Source organism: Phytophthora infestans, genomic scaffold (genome assembly GCF_000142945.1).
Source record: "Phytophthora infestans T30-4 supercont1.5 genomic scaffold, whole genome shotgun sequence".
Classification (NCBI taxonomy): Eukaryota; Oomycota; class Peronosporomycetes; order Peronosporales; family Peronosporaceae; genus Phytophthora; species Phytophthora infestans.
This window is the reverse complement of record NW_003303754.1, coordinates 3883043-3904988: the sequence shown is the minus strand read 5'-3', so window position 1 is coordinate 3904988 and position 21946 is coordinate 3883043. Positions and strand designations below refer to the sequence as shown.

The following is a 21946-nucleotide window of genomic DNA, read 5'->3' as shown; positions in this document are numbered from 1 at the left end:
AACTCTTCACAAAGATATTAATTCTGACAAACCAGCACCAAACTAACCGAACCGTGGAAACCTGATGTAACTTCCGACACAGAAGCACAAAAGTCGCATTTTCTTTTTTTAAATTTACTGTGAAGTAAAGTGTTGTCACTTCGCCTTCTTGCTGTTCTCTTGTGCTTCCCGCTCCTTGTTTTTCTTCTTGAGAAGTGCAGGGACGAGCATTCCTAGCGCCAGAAGGACGAGGAGTCCCACCGTGCGTGGGTCCAACAAGTCGCTCGTACTCCGAAGAGAGGACAACATAGCTCCGGCGTGTACGGTGATAAAGTTGTACGGCAAAAGTCCCAGCGCCACCGACGGAGCGAACCATTTCAGCGGCACTTGAAGCCACGGACTCGCCATGTTGAGGAACCAGTTGGGAGTGAACGGGAAAACCCGCAGGAAGAGCAGCAGATAGAGCAGTTGGCCTCGTGCTGTTGCGTCCTCGATCTTGTGTCTCAGCATGGGCAGTTTGCCAGGCAATAATCGTTCACTTAAGCTCACTACGATCTCCTCGGAGGCTAAGTTCTTGGACAACAGGAAGCAGCAAGACGCCCCACACGCTGTTAGAGTGCAGACCAATGGGAATGCCAGGGACAGGGGCAGAATCGCTCCTGCGAACACGTTGAGCAAGGCTGAACCAGGGATGGCGAACGTCTTGCAAGAAGCACAACATTAGTATTGCACATATCCTAAAACGTAAAAGTCGATACAGAAGCTCCTTACCTGTTTAAGCACGTAGACGCTCGTGAAACACGTCAAAGCGAGGGGAAATTGTACGGCGAACACGTGTAGGAAGGTCTCGTGTGAGCGCTGTAGCTCCTGGAGCGAGGAGAAGCTGCGGATGGATAGAGCGTCCAGTTTTGAAGTTGCAAGGCCCAACGCGGCGTCATGCTCGCGGACTCGACGGACTAAGAGGATGCAGAGCCCTGAAACGACGCCCACAGCGCAGCCGAAGATCAACACGAGTTTGGTGGCGAGCAATAGCAGCGCCCGGCCCCCTCCGACACGCGTAGTCGCCGTCGTCATTTCGTTCGTGTAACAGTATTTGAGCGAACAAGTTGCAGATTACTGCAACAATGTGCATGTACGACAGTATGTCCAAGAGCCACACTAATTTTTTCTAATAAACCTATCTAAATTCATACAAACCCCTCTGATAGGTTGTACCTGAAGGTGGCGCCAAAGTTGAGGTGGTCCAGCCTTTCTTGCCAGCATAAAAGATACCTGCATAGAAAAACTATATTACATGTTCAAAATTATATTGGTCGCCAAGCACATAAAGCGCGACGACACGAAATTTAAATCAATTTGATTGGCTGCTGGATTTGTCGCTAATGACCGAGCGTCGCCAATCACATAAGGAGTACGGTACCTATTCTCTAGACTTGTGCTCAGTCTGAGGCAGAAGAAGAAGTAATCTCGTCCTTGGACGGCATCTCTTCCTTCTGCCCTCAAGTCCTCATCGCACTAGTGTTTGGTTGGCAGACAGCCTCTGTCTGCTGGTGCACTGTATCCAAGTGCTCTTAGGATCTGTTTTACTCTAGTACTCACTATTGTTTTAATGAAAGTAAGTATTTTATTGTGTTAACACACTAAATTATGTCCAGCATCTGTGGCCTCTACCAACTCTTCGCCGCCTTCGGCAACTCGGCGTCTAATCGCCATTCTGGCCAATACTCCCACTAAGTACTAGGGGTAAGCTTTAGATTCATCACTCCTAGCTTATGCCTCAGCTATAGGAATTGTTTGGCTGGCAATGTCTTTGTCAGAGTATCGGCAGCCATCCCTGTTGTTGCACAATAGACTATCTTGAGACGAGTATGTTCCACCATGTCTCTCGTAAATATAAGCCGTATTTCAATGTGCGTGTTTGCTTCGTGGTTTCCTGGGTTGCTGACGATGCTGATGGCAGCATTGCTGTCGAACCAGACTTGCACCGGACCCTTTTGTGGAAAATTTCATTTCTCCTAGAAGATGCCATAGCCACTCGCTCTCCTTAGCACGTTCGCTTAGTGCGATGAGTTCTGCCTCAGCAGTAGAGAGAGGAAAACACCTCCTTGCTTGCTACTACACCACGACACGCTGGTTCCAGCCGTTTTAATCACATAGCCGGTGACTGATTTGCGTTCTTTTGGATGACACGCGAAGCTCGCGTGTGTGTACACTTCGTAAGTCACGTCACTCTCTTTTCCATCGAGTAGTAGACCGTACGCTGACGTCCCTTTCAAGTATTTGAGGACACGTCTAGCCGCTTCCAAGTGTATATGATTGTAACACGATAGGAGCTTGCTTAATTCTCTCACCGCGTTGGCAATGTCAGGTCGTGTTCCACGGACCAGGTATTGGAGTGATCCAATTATGCCTCGGTAGTCGAAATGCTGCGCTGCTATTTGCTCAGCATTCATCTTCGTCTCAGCTTCTAGCGTCAACCCTGGAGCTTGTGGGGCTAGTACAGGTGTGCTGGTCACCATGTTGTACTTACCTATCAGCTCAGCGATATATTTGCGTTGTGAGATCATCATCACTCGCTGCTTTCTGTTGCGTCGCACTTCCATCTTGAAAATGTAGTGAATGTCTCCCAGATCTTTCATTTTAAACCGTTTGACAGTTCGGCTTTCAGTCGGTTGATGAGCCCCATGTCACGAGACTTAATAGTGAGGTCATCGACATATACCACGACAAAAAGCCATTCATCTCCCACTTTTGACGATAGATACAAAACACTTTGTGGCAACGAGCAAAACCCATCGATGTCAAGAAGGTATGAAGAGCTCTATGCGAGGGGCCTGCTTTAACCCGTATATGCTTTTTAGACGTTCACAGGCCAGCTGCTCTTGGCCTTGCTTCGCAAACCCTTGAGGTTGTCTCATGTAGATTTTCTGTTCTCCTTCCATGGTACCGTTTAGGAACGCAGTGTGGACATCCATTTGATGGGTATGACAGTCCTGTATAGTTCCAATGGCTAACACCAAGCGAAGGGACTCAAACCTTGCTACCGGTGCATATACCTCGTCACAGTCAACTCCAAATTCTTGGTAGTTACAGTACTTTGAGCAATGAGTCGTGCTTTGAATCGCTCGACGGTACCGTCAGCGCTGTATTTCACCACGAGCACCCAGTGACATGGTAGAGCCTTTCGGCCAGGCGGTAGTGGTACCAATCTCCAGGTTCTGTTCTCGATGAGAAAGTCGTACTCTAACTCTAGGGTCTGTTTACATTGCTCTCTATGGGGTCCACGCAGAACTTCTCTGATAGTTCTTGGTATGGAGACGTTGTTTTCTAGGATCTCTTCCGCGTTAGCTTTGAACAGGATTGCTTGGAAGCACTGATAGTCCTGATACCTTTTTGGTCGTTTGGACTCTCGACGGGGTCGCGCCACGGGCGGTGAAGCTTCCGCTAACCCTGCGCTCCGTTTCCTTTTGAATACCCCCACTGCTTCAGCGGACTCCATTGGAGACACAGTGGGAGGTGCAACTTCCACTGCTTCAGCTCTCTCCTGCTCAGATGCAGTCTGCTATTCTCCCACTGCTCCGGGTATCTCTCGCAGAGCAAATTGAGCTGTGACCTCCGGGTTGGACTTGTCAAAGGCTCGATTGACAATGTTTGCTACATTGGTTGTGTCAAACAGCACATCTTGAGCAACGATGTGTTTGTTGTTATAGACATCCCATAGTCTGTAGCCCTTGGCTTCTTCTGAGACACCCAGGAACCAGCACTTTAGCGCTCTAGCAGACAGTTTCTTGTCTTTGCGAAGTGCAGCCGGTATGTGGACAAAGCAGACACTACCCCACACAGGTAAGCCACTAATGCTGGGTGGCTTCCCGTGCACCATATCGTATGGTGTCTTTCCACCCAACCGACTCATTGGGGTACGGTTTTGAATATAGGTCAGTTAGATCAAGGCTTCTGGCCATCATCTATGCTTCATGTCAGCATCTTTGAGCGCTCAGCAAACTCTGTCTAGTTTGCTTTGGTGATCCCGCTCTGCCGCTCCATTTTCTTCTGGGCTGCATGCATTTGATGTCTGAAAGATGATGCCCTTTTCCATGCAGAAGTCTTTGAACGCTGAGTTCACGAACTCAGTTCCACCATCGGATCGAGTGCTCCTGATTGTGAACTTTCCTTCACGCTCAGTTGCAGCAGGAGCTCTCGGACCTTCTCGAACACATCTTTCTTGTTCCGTAGAATGTATGTCCAATGCCATGACGTGTTGTCATCAATGATGCTAAAAAAGTACTTGATAGTGCCCACGGTTCCAATGACTCCCATTGTCTTCATCGAACCATTTATGTCCATGTGTATCGTGCTGATCAGTTTTGCATTTTTTGAGCCCTTTGTATTGCGATACGACATCCGTTTCTTCTTCATCTCCGTACATGTTATGCAGAAGAATGGTACTTGTCTTAGATCAGATGCCTTTAGTGTGGCATACCGGCTACCACTGGTTTGGTCAACATTGTGACCACCTGCTCTTTGCTCAAGTGCCCCAACGCTACGTGCCATTCCTTTAGTGCAGCCTCTACTTTGCCCACTCCTGGCAGTACCAGTGGCTTGGATGGTTGCGTTTTCACCGCATGGCAGAACGCTTGTCGTTCTTTTACTGTTTTGGATTGTAAATAATACGCCCCGTTAAGTGCCGTGGCCACAAAAACCAATTGGTTCTTATAGAGGACAAATTTAAAGTCGCCATTGGCTGACCCTATAATATGATACCCTCCCCTTTGTAGCCAGTATTTGCTAAGAATATTCGACTTAGTATGCGGTATTAGCGCAATGTTCGTAAACTGAAACGGTCGGATACCTCCGGACCATGCAAATAAAGTTTCACAGTGTCAATGGGTGTATTTGTATGCTTAGACCCTTCTGCAAATGTAAACATGTAGCAGTTGTTGGATCTCTTCTCCACGAACCGGGACTCTTCATTGGTTAGCCCTAACCCGCATCCTGAATCGAGTACCCAAGAGTCATTGGTCAGAAATGTTTCACTGTCAAGCAGAAAATGATACATGGATCTTACCGCTTGTTCCACGTCAACTGCCATCTTGTTGACGCTTGCCGCCATGTCGGCGATCTGCCCATCACTGGTTGGCGCTTCCGTGACTTGTCCCGCGCTGATTGGCAAGTCGAAGAACGACATGGCTTCGTCCGTGTCCATTGGCTCGATGCCGTGCATATCTTCGTAGCCGGGTGTCAACATTGTCGTTTGCGGGCTGACAGGCGGTGAAGTTTGTGGAGCGGCTGGGTGCACCGTCTCGCACGCGTTCACCGGTTTCGGTAGACAGTCCTCAACCGGGACCTGCTTGCGGGCTGGTTTCTTGATCTTGGCAGCCGACTTGCCCTTTTCTTGCGGCTTCGACCAGCAAGTGCCCACTTGTTTGCCTCGGCTCCAGATGTTCCTGCGCTGGACGCCCAGGCTCAAGTCGTATTTCATCTTGGGGCAGGCAGCAATCAGATGAGGACCGACATCATTCATGTCGTTGAACTCCCCAGTACAGTAGTGGCACGATTTATGTCCCACGTTGTAGTGCAGATCGCTGATGGGCTCGGGCGCGGCCTTTCGCTTGCCCAGTGCACTTGCCTTAAGTTTGGCTGTCCCGGCTTGCACGTGGCTCACCGCAATGCCCTTGCCCAGCGCCATGATTTGCGCCTGGCTCTTGGAATCGAAGTTGGCGACCGGTTTTGGCTCCACCTTCTCAGCCGTGAAGTCTCCTGACTGGAATTCAATTCCTGAGCCCCACAGGTGACCAGGCAGAATAGCCAGGACTTTGATGAGCACGATGGAACGATATGATCTTCCCACCCAGAGCCTCAATGCTGCTCCTGTTCGCTCGCTCGCGAGCAGCCTTGAGCTGATGGAACAGATGCGAAACGTTCTTGAAGTCCGAGTTGGCCACTCTCTTAAACTTCTGCACCAGCTCTATCACGCCGGACGCAGTGTTGAGACCATAACGCTTCGCAACGGCCTTCTAGATCACATGGACCGACTCACGCATGAGCCGTTCGTCAGCGAAGCTCCTTGGCAGCGTCTGGTTTAGAAGACCCTTGATGTAGGATTTCTGTCCCCTGAGCAGCGCTTCTTGCAGCTCGTGCGCCTGCACGCGCTTCGCCGTGCGCTAGGCGGGACGGCTGGGATTTGAGCAAATCCTTGTAGCACGTGAGCGGCTTCGCCCGATTTTGCTGAAGCTCGAGAATCGTGATGGCGTCGCTCCTAGCAGCCAGATGACCCACGAACTCGTCTTTCCAACCAGCGAAATGCGCCTTGTTCCCGTGGAACTGCAGCCTGGTCATGTTGGTCTCAGAAGTCTTGTCCATCTTACTTAATTGGTTAGAATGAAATAAACCGTCGCTGTCCAAAAGAAATAGGTGCTGCACCTATTTCTTTTTGCGGCTTTAAAAAGAGGTATTCTTGGCACCTCGGTTTTATAGGACTACTTCAGAAAAAATGATCGATTTTCTATTTGGATAGCGCTCTTATGGTAATGCGCGGCAGCATGAAAAAGTGTTCAAGCTGTATTCCAGCTGAAAATGAGCTTCACGGCAAGCTTTCGCTGCCCGCGACCACCACTTCAAGCAATTTTGTTGCAGCGAGACGCACAGCCAAGCCTAGGTGAACAACGAGAAATTATTGGAGGATGTCACCTATCTCCAACTGTACCAAGTGCCAACTGGTCCGTGCCATACGTGTACTAAAACTCTCTTTGGGTTATGGTGCAAAGCCATTCGTGTATTAAGAATTTCTTTGTGCTATGGTATTCTTCTTGGTGTAGCTTCAACGGGTAATATCATTCGCATCACTATCCGTCAAGCAAGAAGCTCTAAAACCCATTCAAGCCGCGTTTTATTCTCTACTTGCGTGAAGCAACTCAGTATAAATCTGATGGCTGGTGTCCCTGGCGTTTAAGTTCTTGAGTGCTTCTATTGGGGCTGCTGAGGTATGGCTGGGTAGAATCTGAACTCAGTTTTGGTACACTGTGCCACGCGATTAGACGTTCAAATTTTCCATAATGACGTTTGTTCGTCGTATAATATACGACGAACAAACGTCATTATAGAGACCACGCAAAACAAACTGATACTTACGAACCATTAAGGGTTATCGAGATAATCGAGCTTAAAGTTTGTCAATTGATTTTCGCACTTAACCGGAACTGTGACATTTGGCGTAAACTTCCATCGAAAAACTGTAAAACTACCCTTTTCAATTGCTTTTACAAGGGCTTTTAAGTAACACTTGAATTTCTAAAAGTGAAAAAATATTGAGCTCACAACACTCCTAAATATACCGTCATTACAAGGGCCCATAAATGGAGATAATATTTTTGAGCGATCACAACGTTTTCTGTTTTAAGCATTCTGTACCATATAAGGGCTCAAGAGATAGAGGAGATGCCCCGCTCTCGTTTATAGTGCTTAAAGCGCGATTCGTATGTATCATTTTGTTTTGCGTGGTCTTATATACACTCAGGGAGGCGTTTTAATGCGTTTTTTTACTTTGAACGTTCAAACAGTCGTTGTCAGCACTGTGTACAAGTTTTTTTAAATTAATACGGGCTGTAGCAGGTGCATAAGTGCACTAATTACTGCACATTATTTTAATGCAACATGTATGGGAAGCGATTTTATGCGGTCACACTTTAATTCTAGCTATGTAAATACAGACCAAGAATGGTCATCACATAATAAGAGACCCCGTAAAACAAATTGATGCTAGCTAACATTTTTGAGTTTTTTCAAAAAAAATTGGTTTTACATATGACCCTTCGTTTTTCGTACTAGCGTAATTCGCCACTTTAGTGTATGATGCCAAATGCATGCACGGTGCATTTTTTCTGCCAGTAATATTGCTTGATTTAGAAATGGTCCGATCTTGTATCAGCCACGGCCACTCGCTTCGTGCACAAGAGGAAAAGACTACTACGGAGGGGATAACGCTGCGGCGCGGTGGGGCCAACACGGCTACAGACCGGAAGACAGCTCTAAATAGAGTGCAGCAAGGAGATAAGTACGCCGTCGTATCGCGCGTGACAAACATCCCTGTGATGACACTGTTTAACAAAGCTAAGGACCAGAGAGAAGGCAAGTCTCTATCAAGCAGCCGCCGCGGCACCAAGCTAGTGCTGCCAGCGGAGCTTGAGGCGGGCTTAATAGAGTGGGTTGCTGCTATGCAGCGGGTTGGTGTACCCGTTGGCCCTTCTAGCATTCTTGCCAAGGGCCAACGAAGTATACCTCGCGATGCAGCCCATGCCAACGCGGCACACAGCACCGCCAAAACCGCTCACGACGGGTTGGTATCGCCGTTTTATTGAGCGGCATCCGATCCTGACTCCACGAATTGCTCAGCAGATTGCCCGTGTCAGAAACCATGTTGGAGGGGAGGCAGTGCGGGGTCGATTCTACACGATGACGCGACTCGTTATCGAACACAAGCTCGATAAGAGTCGCGTCTCCAATATGGACGAGACATCTTTTATGCTGAATGTATCGTCTCGGAAAGTGGTCGCCCTAAAAGGATCATCTAACGTGTGAACACAAGAGCCAAAAGCAAACTTCCACATGACCGTGGTGGCTGCAGTGAATGCTGCTGGTAAAACAGTGCCTCCACTCATTATTCTACCAGGCTAGCGCATCTACCACCATGAAATGATCTCAAATGACAACACTTCTGTGACTGGAGCGCCGAAGGGTTTCAGCAACGCGGGCATCTTTAAGCTGTGGCTAAAGTTGTTTGATGCCCACTTGACAAGATACAATGTGCAGCGTCCAGTAGTATCGGTGCTGGACAACAGTTCCATACACGTGGGAATCGGAAAGTTATATTTTTGGGTCCCCCAAATTCAAAATAAAATGTTATGTATTCATCGGTTTTAACGAGTACTATATTACAGGTGAAGTATCAGCGTCCTCGGACAAAGGGATTTTGCTCGTCGGCCTTCCGCCAAATGCGACACATCTGTACCAGCCACTTGATGTGGCTGTCTTCAAGCCGTTTAAACCCATAGTGAATATGGCTTTGCAGACCAAGTTACATGTCAGCTCGGACTGTACGGTTTCAATGTCCGACGCAATCGACATTACATGTAAAGCGTACAGGAGTAGCCTAATGCAGACTCCCGACAACGCTGTCAACGGCTTCCGTACCACGGGACTGTATCCACTTTCATTAGTAAGCATGCAAAGACGTCTCCGGCGTTTTGCGAGTGGCGGGTCACGCGGAGATGTCAGCAAGGCTGTTTGGCTAAGAGGAAGCGTGAAATTCAAGAAGAGGTGCGATATCATATTTTGCTGCTACCTCCAGCACCCTGTGTCAAAGGAAAGAGACCACGCATTACCGTGGACTTCGAAGGGCGTCTTTTCACGAAGGAAATGATCCTTCAAGGCGAAATGTAGATGGTATTATAGCCAAACCGTGCACGTAACTGGTCACCTCAAATCAACCTTCACGTTTGACAATCAGGCACATTGCTCAAACCCGTCTGGTTTTGGTGCAAAACAATGCCCTTTAATTGTTGCTATTTCCTCTTTAAGCCCAAACAGTCAAATCAGCACCTGGGCCTTTGCATTTTTCACTACGAAATTGGTTTTAACGAGACCAAAATTGCGCACTAAAGTGGCTAATTACGCTAAAGTGGTTTTCTCATGAGAGGGGATTTTGTCTAAATTTAGAGGAGGTGTATCAGTGGTAAGGGGCTGCAATGGAGTAGCCCGCAGACACCGCCACGGCCCCATAGAATGACACTGTAGTAGCTCGCAACGAAGAGCACAGTGACACTAGCAGCAAAAGAAAAGACGTCAGTGAAGATGGCGAGTGGGGCCCAGACTCAGAGAATGAATGTTCGTGCGGTAGCGAGATCTTAACAAGCGACAGTGAAATTGACGGGGATTCCAGTACTATGGAAGGTTGCATCAATTTGAATGACAGAAATCTTCGTGATATTGCCACGTGTCTTTTTCGAGAGGACTCCTGTGACAAGAAGTGCTTGGAGGGGAAGGCCATGGAGTTGGAGCAGTTCCTGTGTTCGCTATCGCAAATGACAAGCGGGGAGAAGACACAGAGTAAGCCGTAATTGTCCGGACTCAGCTGCAGTGGCCCGGGATCTTCGCCGCGAGTACGACGGCATCATTACGGACGCTACCCGCGTACACAGCCTACTAACAACGCACATAGAGCTTTTGTCAAACCCTTCTCCAAATTTCGAGAAGATCCGGACCTTCTACAATAAGGTTCGCCCATTTGTTCCTAAGAATTTCCAAAATGACCCATTGTACGACCCGCCGAACGATGAGGACACGCGCAGAACAAAGCAGATTCAGAAAGAAAAGGTCGTCAGGCTGCGTTCAAAAAGAAGAAGATAGAGCGCGAAGCTGCCGCCGCCGCAGCAAAGCGAGCAAAAGAACTTGACGGAGTGACTGAGACTGCCGGGGATGCTATACAAACGGATGGACGAGATGACCAGGGAACTGTCCCGGCTAGTAGTGAGGTTGTAGACAGGAAGTGTGTGACGGGGTCACACAGCACCTTGCACAGAGGAAGTGCTTAAGGGTATTAACTACCCGAGTGAACGTAAGTCCACGTGTTCCCGGCCTCAGTGGGAACGGTTTGCTACTTAGAGGAGTAAATTTAAGACTGATGTATTTATAAGTAAGATAAGCTTGGGTCTCATACAAACTAGAGGTTACCTATAGTGGAGCTAAGTAGTCATGCACTGACTGGTTCCGAGAGCACCTGGTACCGTGTACCAGGTGTCCACAAGAGTGACAGGTCACTCTTTATGTAACATGGGGCACACTGGATTGTACCCCGTTACATCATCCCGCACTTAACTGAGAATCACCTGATTCTCCAAGCACAACTGACCCTCCAATCAGAAACGAGAGAATTAAAACACCAAAAGGTAAAATCTCACACTGAGCAGCCACGAGACTGGCGCGGCTCTCAGTCACACCCACAGTGACTTGTGCTGTTAAAGCTCACTGGGATTTGCATCCCTATGCTCACAACTGTGTTGGCCGCAAAGCCTACACTCAGAGCTGCCTTAGCTTCTGCGCTAGCGCGCGTACAGTGCTTTGGCACAGCGTTCAATAGCATCCGAACGTGTGGCATTCGCCCCTAGTTCGCACCAGAGGACACGACAGTCCTCGTGAAGGCGTCCGGAGCATGGTGGCTCCCGCGAGGGACGACACCGCGAAGGGCAACACCTTCTACAGCACTAGAGGGAGCTCTCAGCTCACCTCGGGCCATGCCTTTGGCTCCAGCAAGGATCCATCCTTGCGGGCGGAGCTTCTGCCACGCTCTCTTCGCGTCTTGGTCACCATACCAACGGCGCGAAGGTGTCCTTCATCGACACCGTGTACCGTGACGGTACACAACCGTGGTGTAGGTGTCTCCCATCGACACCATGTACCGTACGGTACTAACCTTTGGTGCGGTACGCCCACCACAAGGTTGCCATGTTTGGCGGCAACAGCTTCTGCTGTGCTGTCGCCTGAACAGATTCATGGCCAGGGCTCGCATCATGCACGACGCATGTGCAAGCACAGTGTACAGGTCCATGGGCCCGTACACGAGGTACGCTGTGTACAACACGTACCACAGCTACCATAAGTGCTCCGTGCACGTCATGTGTGTCATGCACGACGAGTTCATTACGTGGAACTCCTGGCAGGCTGCTCGACAGCAGCCAGTGCCGATGGTCACGGTACGGGCGTTGACTCACAGCGTCCAGAGCGCATCGGGTCGTGGTATGGTGCATATCCTTTGCACCTATACCAGTGTCTGTCACAGACACCATGTACCTTGATGGTACTCGACCGTGGTGGGGCACATCTCACCACTATGCCACTGCGGCATTGGTGTCTGGCATTGACACCGAGTACTCACGGGTACCAGCCCATGGTGATGCAAGCAGACATCACCACGGTGTCATGCTCGGCGCGGCACCAGTTACGACTGCGTGCGTTGCCTCGACCACCACCTGGTCAGTTGTGTGTGCACTCGTGCACCACACTTGGGTTATGGCTCCACGGCCCATTATACCCGGCGCGTTGCGTACATCACGTACCGCAACCGCTTTGTCGGCGGGTGAGACGTTCCGTTCACCCTACTCGACAGGTCGTTCATGACCAAGGGACCAGTGCGGTGATTGCACTAGGCCCGCGCTTTGCCTCGTGTGTGGTTGCTTGCAACCCCAACACTGCTGATTCGCTCAGCGATTCCGAGGCATCTTGCGCCCGTGGATTTCTTCGCCACTATGTCTTGATCGGCTAGAGCTACCACAGCTCTAGCCCGGCTGTTCGCCTCCAGCCTGCAGTCGATGTACATCGACGCCTGGTTCCGTAAGGAACTTGGTCTTACCTCAAGACCAGGGAGGAAAGGTATTTCCTAGCCTCTCCCCCACTTACACCTGAGGCTATTGGGTCTCTCGTGGCTTGTGATAGCCACTGGCAGCACGACGGCTACCTGCCTCGTGGAAAGCCAAGGAGGAAAGGTATTTCCGAGCCTCTCCCTCACTTAACCTTGAGACTTCTGAGTCTCTCGTGGCTTCTGATAGCCACTGGCAGGTGCGACGGCTCTCCGCCCTGTGCACTGCGTCGGTATGGACGACCGCGTCGGCCGTGTCGACCGAAGGCACCCAGCCTTCGCGTCAGCAGTTTGAGTCTGTGCGACTTGACGTCGAGTGAGTTGCTCACGTCTGGCGAGGCCAAGACAGCCTCGCGCCTCGAGCCAATGGCTCTGTGTGCGGAGCTATGTTACCCGCCTTGGGTGTGGAACTCTGGTACCCACACCGGAAGCGCAAACAGCGACTTCCTTATCAGTTATGGTCTGAGTGACCTTGCGTGGAACTTTGTTACCCAAGCTCGGAGCACCGAATGTCGGTCTCCTTAAGCAGCTTCGCTGCTTGCGGAACTTGTTACCCGCAATGTGGACCTATGTTACCCACCTGATGAATGCCCTTCGGCACCACCACTGTCCAAGCGCATACGGCGCGACGACTTTTGGTGTTGGGATCAGCTGGCGTGGCAGACTCGCACACACACCGGACAGAGTTGGTGTCCACCGACCGAGTCAGAGGAGTCCGGGCCCTGGACTCCGAGTCGCTTGAAGCGACGTCGGCCTGAACAAGGTTCAGACCCGACTTGCGGCGGCTGACGTGACGTGGCACTTCGTTACCCACGTCGTGATGTCTCGTTGGCGACATCAGAGGCACTCGAGACCTCGTGTGGCACTGTGTTACCACACAGGAAGCATGGACAATGCCTTCCTCTTCAGTTATAGTCTGGACGACTGCGTGTGGTACTTGTGTTACCCACACAGGAAGCATGGTCATGTCTTCATCTTCAGTTAAAGTCTGGGCGACTGCGTGTGGTACCAGGTTATCCACATAGGAAGCACATTCAGCGCCTTCCTCTTCAGTTAAGGTTTGGGCGACCGTGTGGTCCTAAGTTACCCACCTGGTTTAGCGCTTAAAGGCATAACCACTGTTGAAGACCGTACGGCGCGACGACCTTCGGCGTTGTACGCTGCTGATGTAGCAGGTCCACACGCCGGGCAAAAGACTCATGCCCGTGGCATTGCCGCAGCGTAGCATGGTCTTGCTGTACGTAGAGCTGTCGACGCGTTGACAGCTCCGTGACGCTTCTGCGTCCTGGCGGTCTGTATCAGACGACCCAGTCATGACGGAGGTGGGAACATGACTCACCAATGCTCCGTCATAGACCTGGACTGGTAGGCCCTTCTCAGCCTTGCCACACCAAAGTCCGGGCTGTGCCTTATGTTCAGCACAGCCGTGTTGTTCATGGCGAGAACTGCGAGCGACACCGCGGTGCGCGAGTTCATCGAGCTGAAACGTTTAGGTCCGTTGAGGACCATTGGTACTTCCTTCACCGTACCAAAGGCTAGTCCACCAAGGACCAGCCCACGATCGCCACTCTGACATAGAGTGCAGTCGGATGTCGCTATGCCAAGCGACGTTCCGGCGGCGTATCAACGCCCCAGAACTCATCAAACGCTCAAGGGGTACCGTACCCCCGTACACCGAGTGTACTACCAGCAGCCCATCACTGCCCTTCACCGGTTTGAGAGAACCACGTCTCTCTGGGCTAAGTCCCGTGGTGTGCACAACCTGCACACCCATCACGAAGGTTTAGCGCTCTTCAGTAGGGCATACTGCCTCTACTGGTGGCCGGGGAGGCTTCGTCCACCTGGCCGTGGCCTGCGTCACCGGACTTGGGGTCCAAGGGCTGTCTTCTTCCCGAGGCCTGGCGAGGGACACACACGCTGGTAGTGTCCATGTCCGCCGCATCCATAGCAGCGGACCAAGCTCTCGGCTGAGCTTAAGTCCATGGATTCGGGCTCGCTGTACGCACCGGTATCAACGGGCTGCGTGACAGCAGGAGCAACAGCGTCATTGCTTCGATGCTCCGCCTCCCGAGGAACGCCATTCTCATCGTGGCAATTTTCCTCTTCCCGAGGAGTACCAGCCTGCTTGTGGCTGTACTCTTCTTGGAGGGCGATTCGAATCGCCTCCTCCATAGTTGTCGCTTGCACCCGGAATAGCTGGGTGCAGAGCAGGACCGACGTTTAGGCCGTCCATGAAGACTGTTGTCTTGGCGTCTTCAGGCAGAGGATTCCCTGCCAGAGATGCCACCAACATGCGCATCTCTTGCGCTCACGTCTACCTTGCTTACACGCGAGAAAGCGTGAGCGCTGGCGGAACTCGCTGATCGCCGGTAGGAACGCGGCTCGAAGCTGCTCACACAGCTGAGCCCAAGATGCAAAGCACCCAGGAGATGTCGTCTCCCTGGTGTATGCCCAGTGCTTGGCACGTCCACCAAGGTTGGACAGGGCAAACGCTACCCGAACTGACTCGTCCGAGATGAGACCCGCCTTCATGACTTTCTCCACCTCACGGACCCAGAAGTGAAGGTTCTCCCCTTCCTCCCCCTCAAACGCGGGGACCTTCAGCCAAACCGGCTTAGGCCTGGTTGTCTGGGGAGCGGCCATCGTGGCCTCCAAGCTCCCGCGGACGTGAGCGATGAGACCACGCTCGTAGGTCTTAAACGCGGTCACGCGTTCTTGTTGCTCGGCAGGCGTCGCCGCCGCCAAGCTGCGAAGGACATCTTGTCCAAAGATGCATCCCATCTTCCGAACAGACTCGTACTGTGAGTCGTTCAAGCGAGTAAACTCGCTTCGGTCCATCTTGGCTCAAATGTTGAGCGCACAGAGGATTCAGGTAGCTCAATCTACCCGCGATGGTGTTGGATTGACTACGAGTGCTACCAAGTGTGATGGGGTCACACAGCACCTTGCACAGAGGAAGTGCTTAAGGGTATTAGCTACCCGAGTGAACGTAAGTCCACGTGTTCCCGGCCTCAGTGGGAACGGTTTGCTACTTAGAGGAGTAAATTTAAGACTGATGTATTTATAAGTAAGATAAGCTTGGGTCTCATACAAACTAGAGGTTACCTATAGTGGAGCTAAGTAGTCATGCACTGACTGGTTCCGAGAGCACCTGGTACCGTGTACCAGGTGTCCACAAGAGTGACAGGTCACTCTTTATGTAACATGGGGCACACTGGATTGTACCCCGTTACAAAGTGTGTGTCGCGTACCAAGAAAAGCCTTCGTAAAGAAATGGGTAAATCTTCGCCTACTTCAGGGAGAACACACATACGATTTTCCAGCGTAGTTCAAAATGATTTCAGCTGTCAAATGTTTAAAAACAAAAAAAATATTCGATTTTTGAAAATTCAATACTTCAGTTTCAAATTTAACACCGAAGGACAGCAAGTTGAGGGCTATAAATAGCACCAATCGATCCCTCTTGAAATTTTGCATTAAGCGGGCCAATAAAAATGTTTGAGCATTCTTCAGTGGCAAAGTCGCTTGTCTCGAAAACGGCTGAATGAAAAACAATTTTAAGACCCTAATGATAAAGAGGAGACGTCCCGCTGTTTAATGTCGTGCGAGAATCGCACTTCAACAATTGGACGCCTTCGGAAACTATCGTAAACAGGTGCCTTATCTGCTGCAGAAAAGGTGGGTTTAAGCAAGTATTATGTCAAGCATATCACGTTGGGTTGCCACCACAACCAACTTACTAACGATCTTTTTGTCCTAACAACAGTGTCCCAAAATTAGAAAATAATACTGGATACAGTAAACTGACTGGATGTATACCTGACACTTTAAACTGGACAGGACTTCGAATGAATCCTTCCATTTTTCACTTTCACTTTCGCGGCACGAAGAAGCATGGAGGAGGAGTGCGAGATGAATGAGCTGTTCTACTTGGCTCAGGTTTTCGCGCAGGTAGAGGATAGTGTCAACGAGGTGCGAGCTGAGGTGTACCGGCTGATGATCGAGGATGCTTGGCGTGTCGCCATGCGGAGTCGCCACTACCTGACATCGCAATGCCTGGAAAACCGAGCGAGTCGGCGTGGATGTCGCTCTACATGAACGGCATGGACAAGAACTCCCTGAATGCCACAAGTTTAACGAGGTAGCACTTTATTTGGTGTTGAATGGTCTATCTACATACTGACTTTCTGCTGATAACAGAGCTTCTTTCCACCAGTTGCTACAAAGATTTTCAGCTTTCTACCACATCCGCCCCGTGTCTTCCACTGGAGGCCGTCCTCCTAAACTGCGTTACCATCATTGGGGCCTGGGGCTCATATTGTGCTTCTACGTGGGTTCGATGGAGGTCAGTACCCTGTGCATGTTGTTCGGAGTGCCCCCGAGTACTCTTGCAAGAGCTCTCCGTAAAGCTGAAGTAGCGTTGGCGGGTACGCTGAAGAGCTACCGACCGGCACGTATTTCGTGGCCATCCCCGGCCCGCCAAGTTGAGTTGGCACGCCGTGTGGAGGCTCGCGAGCCGTTATTGAAGAGCACATTTGGATTCATCGATGGAAAGAATCTACGGGTGCGTTACTCTATCTTTACATGATATGACTGAGAACGAGCTAATTGCTACATGCATTGTTCATTGTTTGTGTAAGTACAGGTCATGCAACCGTCAAGTGCAGACTTGCAGAACGCTATGCATAATGACTGGCTCCATGGCGTCTTCGTGACGGGTACTAACTGCTTCGCGGCGGATAGCTGTATTATTTGGAGCAAGCACAACTCTCCGGGGTCGTGGAACGACTCGGACACGTCGTTGGGGTTCCGATTGGAGCTGCTGGACCCGAAGTACTGCCCCGACACGCGGATGAACGTCGTGTCCGACTCTGCGTTTCCTTGCTCCACCGAGCTAACCGGACGGATTCTCACTCCCCTCAAGGATGGTGACATTGAGCGAATCCTACCGTCGCTACAGAGCTCAGCTCGCACGCTACATAACGCAATCACGTCGGTGCGTCAGGCCGCGGAGTGGGGCATGGGGAGCATGCAAAAGGTGTATAGCCGTCTTAATCTCCCTCTCCCCTACGACCCTGAGCTCCGAGGGCTACGCATCAACAACATATTTCGTTTGTGTAACTATCGCGTCCGCACGGTTGGGATCTCGCAGATTTACACCACATTTACCGGCGAGATGGAAGAGATGTCAACTTTGTAGTAGCATGTCTGCGATTTAGTTTTGTTGAATTGTAACACTTGAGTAGTTAAGTGCATGGCACTTTGCTGTAACGAAAGATGAAGACGTTCATGTAACACATCCATCGCTGTTGTATTTGAAATTAACAAGAGCTGCTTGATCGAGCTACGCTACTAATGAAAGTGGTCATTGTGTTCTTCAGCTCTATAGGCCTTCAGCGCTAGAGCATCAACAGTCATCGTGACCGAGCGTACTCGTCGCCTACCATACGATCCACTTACCCCTTCTTAATCAGAGCTCCAATCAGAAGTACCAGCTCCTGAGTACGAGCTCGCGCGTCTTCCTTGTCGCGGCGGGCGCGCTCATCCATCTCCAACCTGTCTTGGCGGCGGCGTTCTTCCGCTTCAGCCTTCTCTGCGGCAAATCGAGCTTCTCTGGCAACGTTTTCCTCACGACGGCGGCGGTCTTCGTCATCGCGACGAGCTTCTACCTTGCGTTCATTCTCTTCACGTAGAAGTAACATCATCTCAAACATACTGGACGCCATGGAAGCAGTAGCGCCTTGCGTGTCACTGAGTTTTTTTTTGAGAGCAGCAGTGGCTTTCACGGCTCGTGCACGTTTAACCTTGGCAAAGCTTGCCTCCACCATCTCGGCATCGGCATCATCGCGCGTGCGTTTGGATCCGACATGGTCTCGGAGCGCGTACAACTCTGACCCACCTAGACGATTGGAGTAATCAAGCAACGTGTCATAGCGCATCGCCTCCTGTTCGTCACGGGTGCCTGGCTTGAAACTACGAGCCGCGGGCTTCTTCGCGGCCTTTTGCATCTTCGCCGCAGAACAACTCGTGGGAGGATCTGACGGAGTGCCTGACAGCGGCGTTGCTGTCTTGCTTGGTTTACTTCGCCCAGCAGAGCGAGTTGACCGGGTTGTCGGTTGTGGGCGCGGCGTCCCAGGTCCAGTTGAAGGCGATAGTTGCTCTACACCATCTCCGCAAATTGCCATCGCGAGAAGCTCTTGGAAACCGCCTTCGGATCCGCTCACAGCGGTAGCGACCCCTTCACCGTCGCCATCAGTACGAGACATGGTGCCACGACGACAACTTGCAGCAGTGTTGGGGATTGAGGAGACGCCACTGCTACCACCATCATCATCACGGCCACTGCAGCAGCTTTCGTCGGGGTCGACGTCAAAACAAAAGTCCGGTTGATAGTTGTTTCCATCCCCAGCTGCGTCGGCGTCTAGGTTGTCGTAGCCTTGGTCTTCGTCGCCCTCGTCGTCCATCTCAACGAAGTTTGCCTTCTCGCCGACCGCCCTCTTCAGGTTCGTGGCCTTCGAAATGTGCGGTGGCATGGTTGCCTTGCCAGTATGTTTGCGAGTGCTGTAGAGCACCTTGAACTTTCGGCGTAGACTCTCAAACTCACGTTCCGCCCACCCACGAGCTCTGCTGGAGTTGTAGGCACCTCCCAGTCGTTCCCACGCATCTTTTCACAAGGGTAAATGGTCTTCGGCTAATTCTAGAAGGCGCTCAATCTCGGCCAACTTGTAGTTAGTGCTTCCAGCACTCTTAACCATCTACGTAGTAAGATGCAACACAGTGTTTGAGAACTTCAAGATGTTAGTACTGTAGTGTGAAGCGTGCGTACCTTGACAGGATACTGGGGTGTGGGGTGAGGCGATGCTGTGGAGGCGGTGCAGAGCGAAGCGTGGCTTGCGTTTGACAAGGCAAACGCAGAAGTGAGAGACTTCCAGGAGCTGCCGCACAACCACAGCGTCCTATACTGAGAGATGATAACCCACGGCACTGGGACTGCGCGCGAAAAGCGTGGATGGTTGAGAGCTCATGGCGCGTAGCTTCAACGCGCGAAATCTGCGCGCGAAAATCTTGTTCAGGTTGTGCAGTGAACTCGCCGTGACTTGCGAAGGATGGCGCGAAACGAAAGGGCGTGGGCTTCTTCCACCGATTAGAACGTGCTGCGCAATCAACGCCAATAGAAGAACAAGAAGATGGGCGTCAGAATTCACATTGAATGTTAATGAAGATATACATGTAAGACCACCAATCCTTACCTACACGAATACATTGTGAGGCTAGATGACGCCGTCTTCGTAGCCACCACACGTCTAAATCGCCTATGGGTCGCGCTGGTCTTGTATGTCACGGTGGCAACAATCATCAAGTCCACAGCGGCATTGGTCGCTCCCTTAGTCCACACAGATTTCCTCGCCCTTGCGCACTGTCTCTGTCGTAACGACTACCACCGTGGTTCGTCGTCGATTAGATACCTCCACAAAACGAGCACACGGGCGACACGAGTGGTTTACGAACCGCATCAGCCCTCCAAAGCGCTCAGCATTGATAGCAACTCGAATGGGCTGCGTGGGTCGCTCTGGCCAATGCTGCATGACGAGACGATACCCCGTGTTGCGAGGACGCTTCGAAGGGTCCATGCTCACGTGCTCCAGCTCGCCCAGGTACTCTCCAAGTACCTCATCAGCCTCGATATTCTCTCCGGCGACAACTCCCAGTGAGCGGGTCCGCGCATTTCGCCCCAAAAACAGTTTGCTGGATTCCATCAGTCCGTTTCCGCACTGACCCACGTACGGGGCAGCTGTTAATGTTGCAGTACACATGCATCAAAGAGTTGCGGCCCACACCAGCCCGACAAGGCGAGAACCAATCACACCACCCATAGAGCGGCACGTCAGGGAAAACAATGCCGAGTGGGTTGAACTGCTCGCGCAAGTGTGCCACACGGCGTGGCCACTGGGCCGGGACAAACTTGTCATGGGACTGGGAAACGCGGGATCGGGAGCTCAACGTCGGCTCGGGGCTGGTCCGCATAAGACCGCGCGAGTTGACGACTGTTCGGTTCGACTGCTGGACAGGAAGTGCGTTAGGGCGGCTGTACGGAGCAGCCTTCGCGCGGCGGCTGTGCCGCGACTCTTTGCGGTCTTGAAGTACATTTCTGGCGTCACTGGAGCGCGATTGTGTCTTCGACGGTGGTGTACGTCGTGGTGGCGTGTTGAGCAGCACCGGCGAAGATGTCGTCGGGCTCGCAATGGTACGAGCTGAAGGGGTTGATAGGCGCCATGACTGGTCACCATTTAGCGGGTGTGGTGGCTCGGTGCGCAGATGAGTACGGCGGCGTGAGAGTTCCTGTGGAGCCCCTGAAGTCTTCCGTCTCCGTGTCACTTGCGGCATCAATGCCTTTAGCTGTGCCACTGCGTCGCGGGTCAGGACACACATTGGGAGAGACGTTCTCGTCGCCGCTACTGGAGTCGCTGATACACCTTTGTAGCCAAAACAGCGCAGAGTGAGTGCTGTGGGCCATCGCTATAGCCAATCCATTAATTAGATTAGAGCGCGTTAGTTAAACATTAACAATAACACAGTAGAGTTCGTACTTCCTTGAGAGTCACTTGTGCACTTCGGGACTAAATTGAAGAATGAAGCGTTTCAGCGTTTGGCGGCGCGAAATGCTTTATGCAAAGATATATGACAGAAGAGTGATGGCATCCCACGTCAGAGTGATGGTCAGTTTAAACTATACAAATGTCAACATTAACTGTTAAGATAGGTACACGGCATAACTCCAGGGGTAGGTGAGTCTGATGAGACGTAAATTAGGTGTGGTGAGATTTAAGTCGGCGATATGTCGTGGCATATCTGCTGCAGATAAGGCAGCTGTTTACGATGGTTTTGGAAGGCGTCCATTGGTTAACTAGCATCAGTTTGTTTTACGGTGTTTTCTCAAAATAAAATGTGTATGGATTTCTTCATTTAATGAGAATAAATACCTGCATGGTAGATCGGAAATCTGCAAATAAATAACTTGTGCTGCGACTGTGGCATATAAATATCTGCATCAAAACGTGATCGTGTTACTAGATTAATGGCTTTGGGGAAAACATGCTCCTCGAGCGTTGGGAAGGCGTCAGAGAAGCGTCAGACATGGCTAAGACAGCAAGAGTTTGTATTATAGTTTGATGTGTGCCAATTGCAAGCTGAGTTTGCGTCGGTTGCACCGGTTTGCATACACCTCCGAGTCAGCGAAAATTTGGTCTGCCGAACAAGGACATTACATTTCGTGAAGGAATACACAAAATGTTAAATGTTCCAATTGTGGATATTTTCAGTTAAATTCTGATTCATATGAGTCATATGAATCAGAATTCACAATGGCCATTCTGAACTCTGAGAATTTAATGCATAATGTGCGGGAACTTCGGAATCTGAAATGCGATTAATTTCACTTCCGGGAGCCCTGGGCAGTAGTCTATAGCTTGAGGAATGCTCTGTAGATTTATGCTGTGTATTCTAGACACCAAAATGGTACTCTCGTCAGTGTGCGCTGTCAGAGACGTTCGTCGCCCATGT

The 21946-nt window shown here is 50.9% G+C and overlaps 1 protein-coding gene across 1 annotated transcript; it reads right to left on the bottom strand.

The window, feature by feature from the left end:
* Positions 1-135: 135 nt before the first annotated feature.
* On the bottom strand, positions 136-1053 carry PITG_04424 (SNARE associated Golgi protein, putative; the record flags this gene model as incomplete). Its single annotated transcript, XM_002905997.1, has 2 exons — positions 136-681; positions 751-1053. 2 exons carry the CDS (start codon positions 1051-1053, stop codon positions 136-138), a joined length of 849 nt encoding a protein of 282 aa, XP_002906043.1.
* Positions 1054-21946: the final 20893 nt, after the last annotated feature.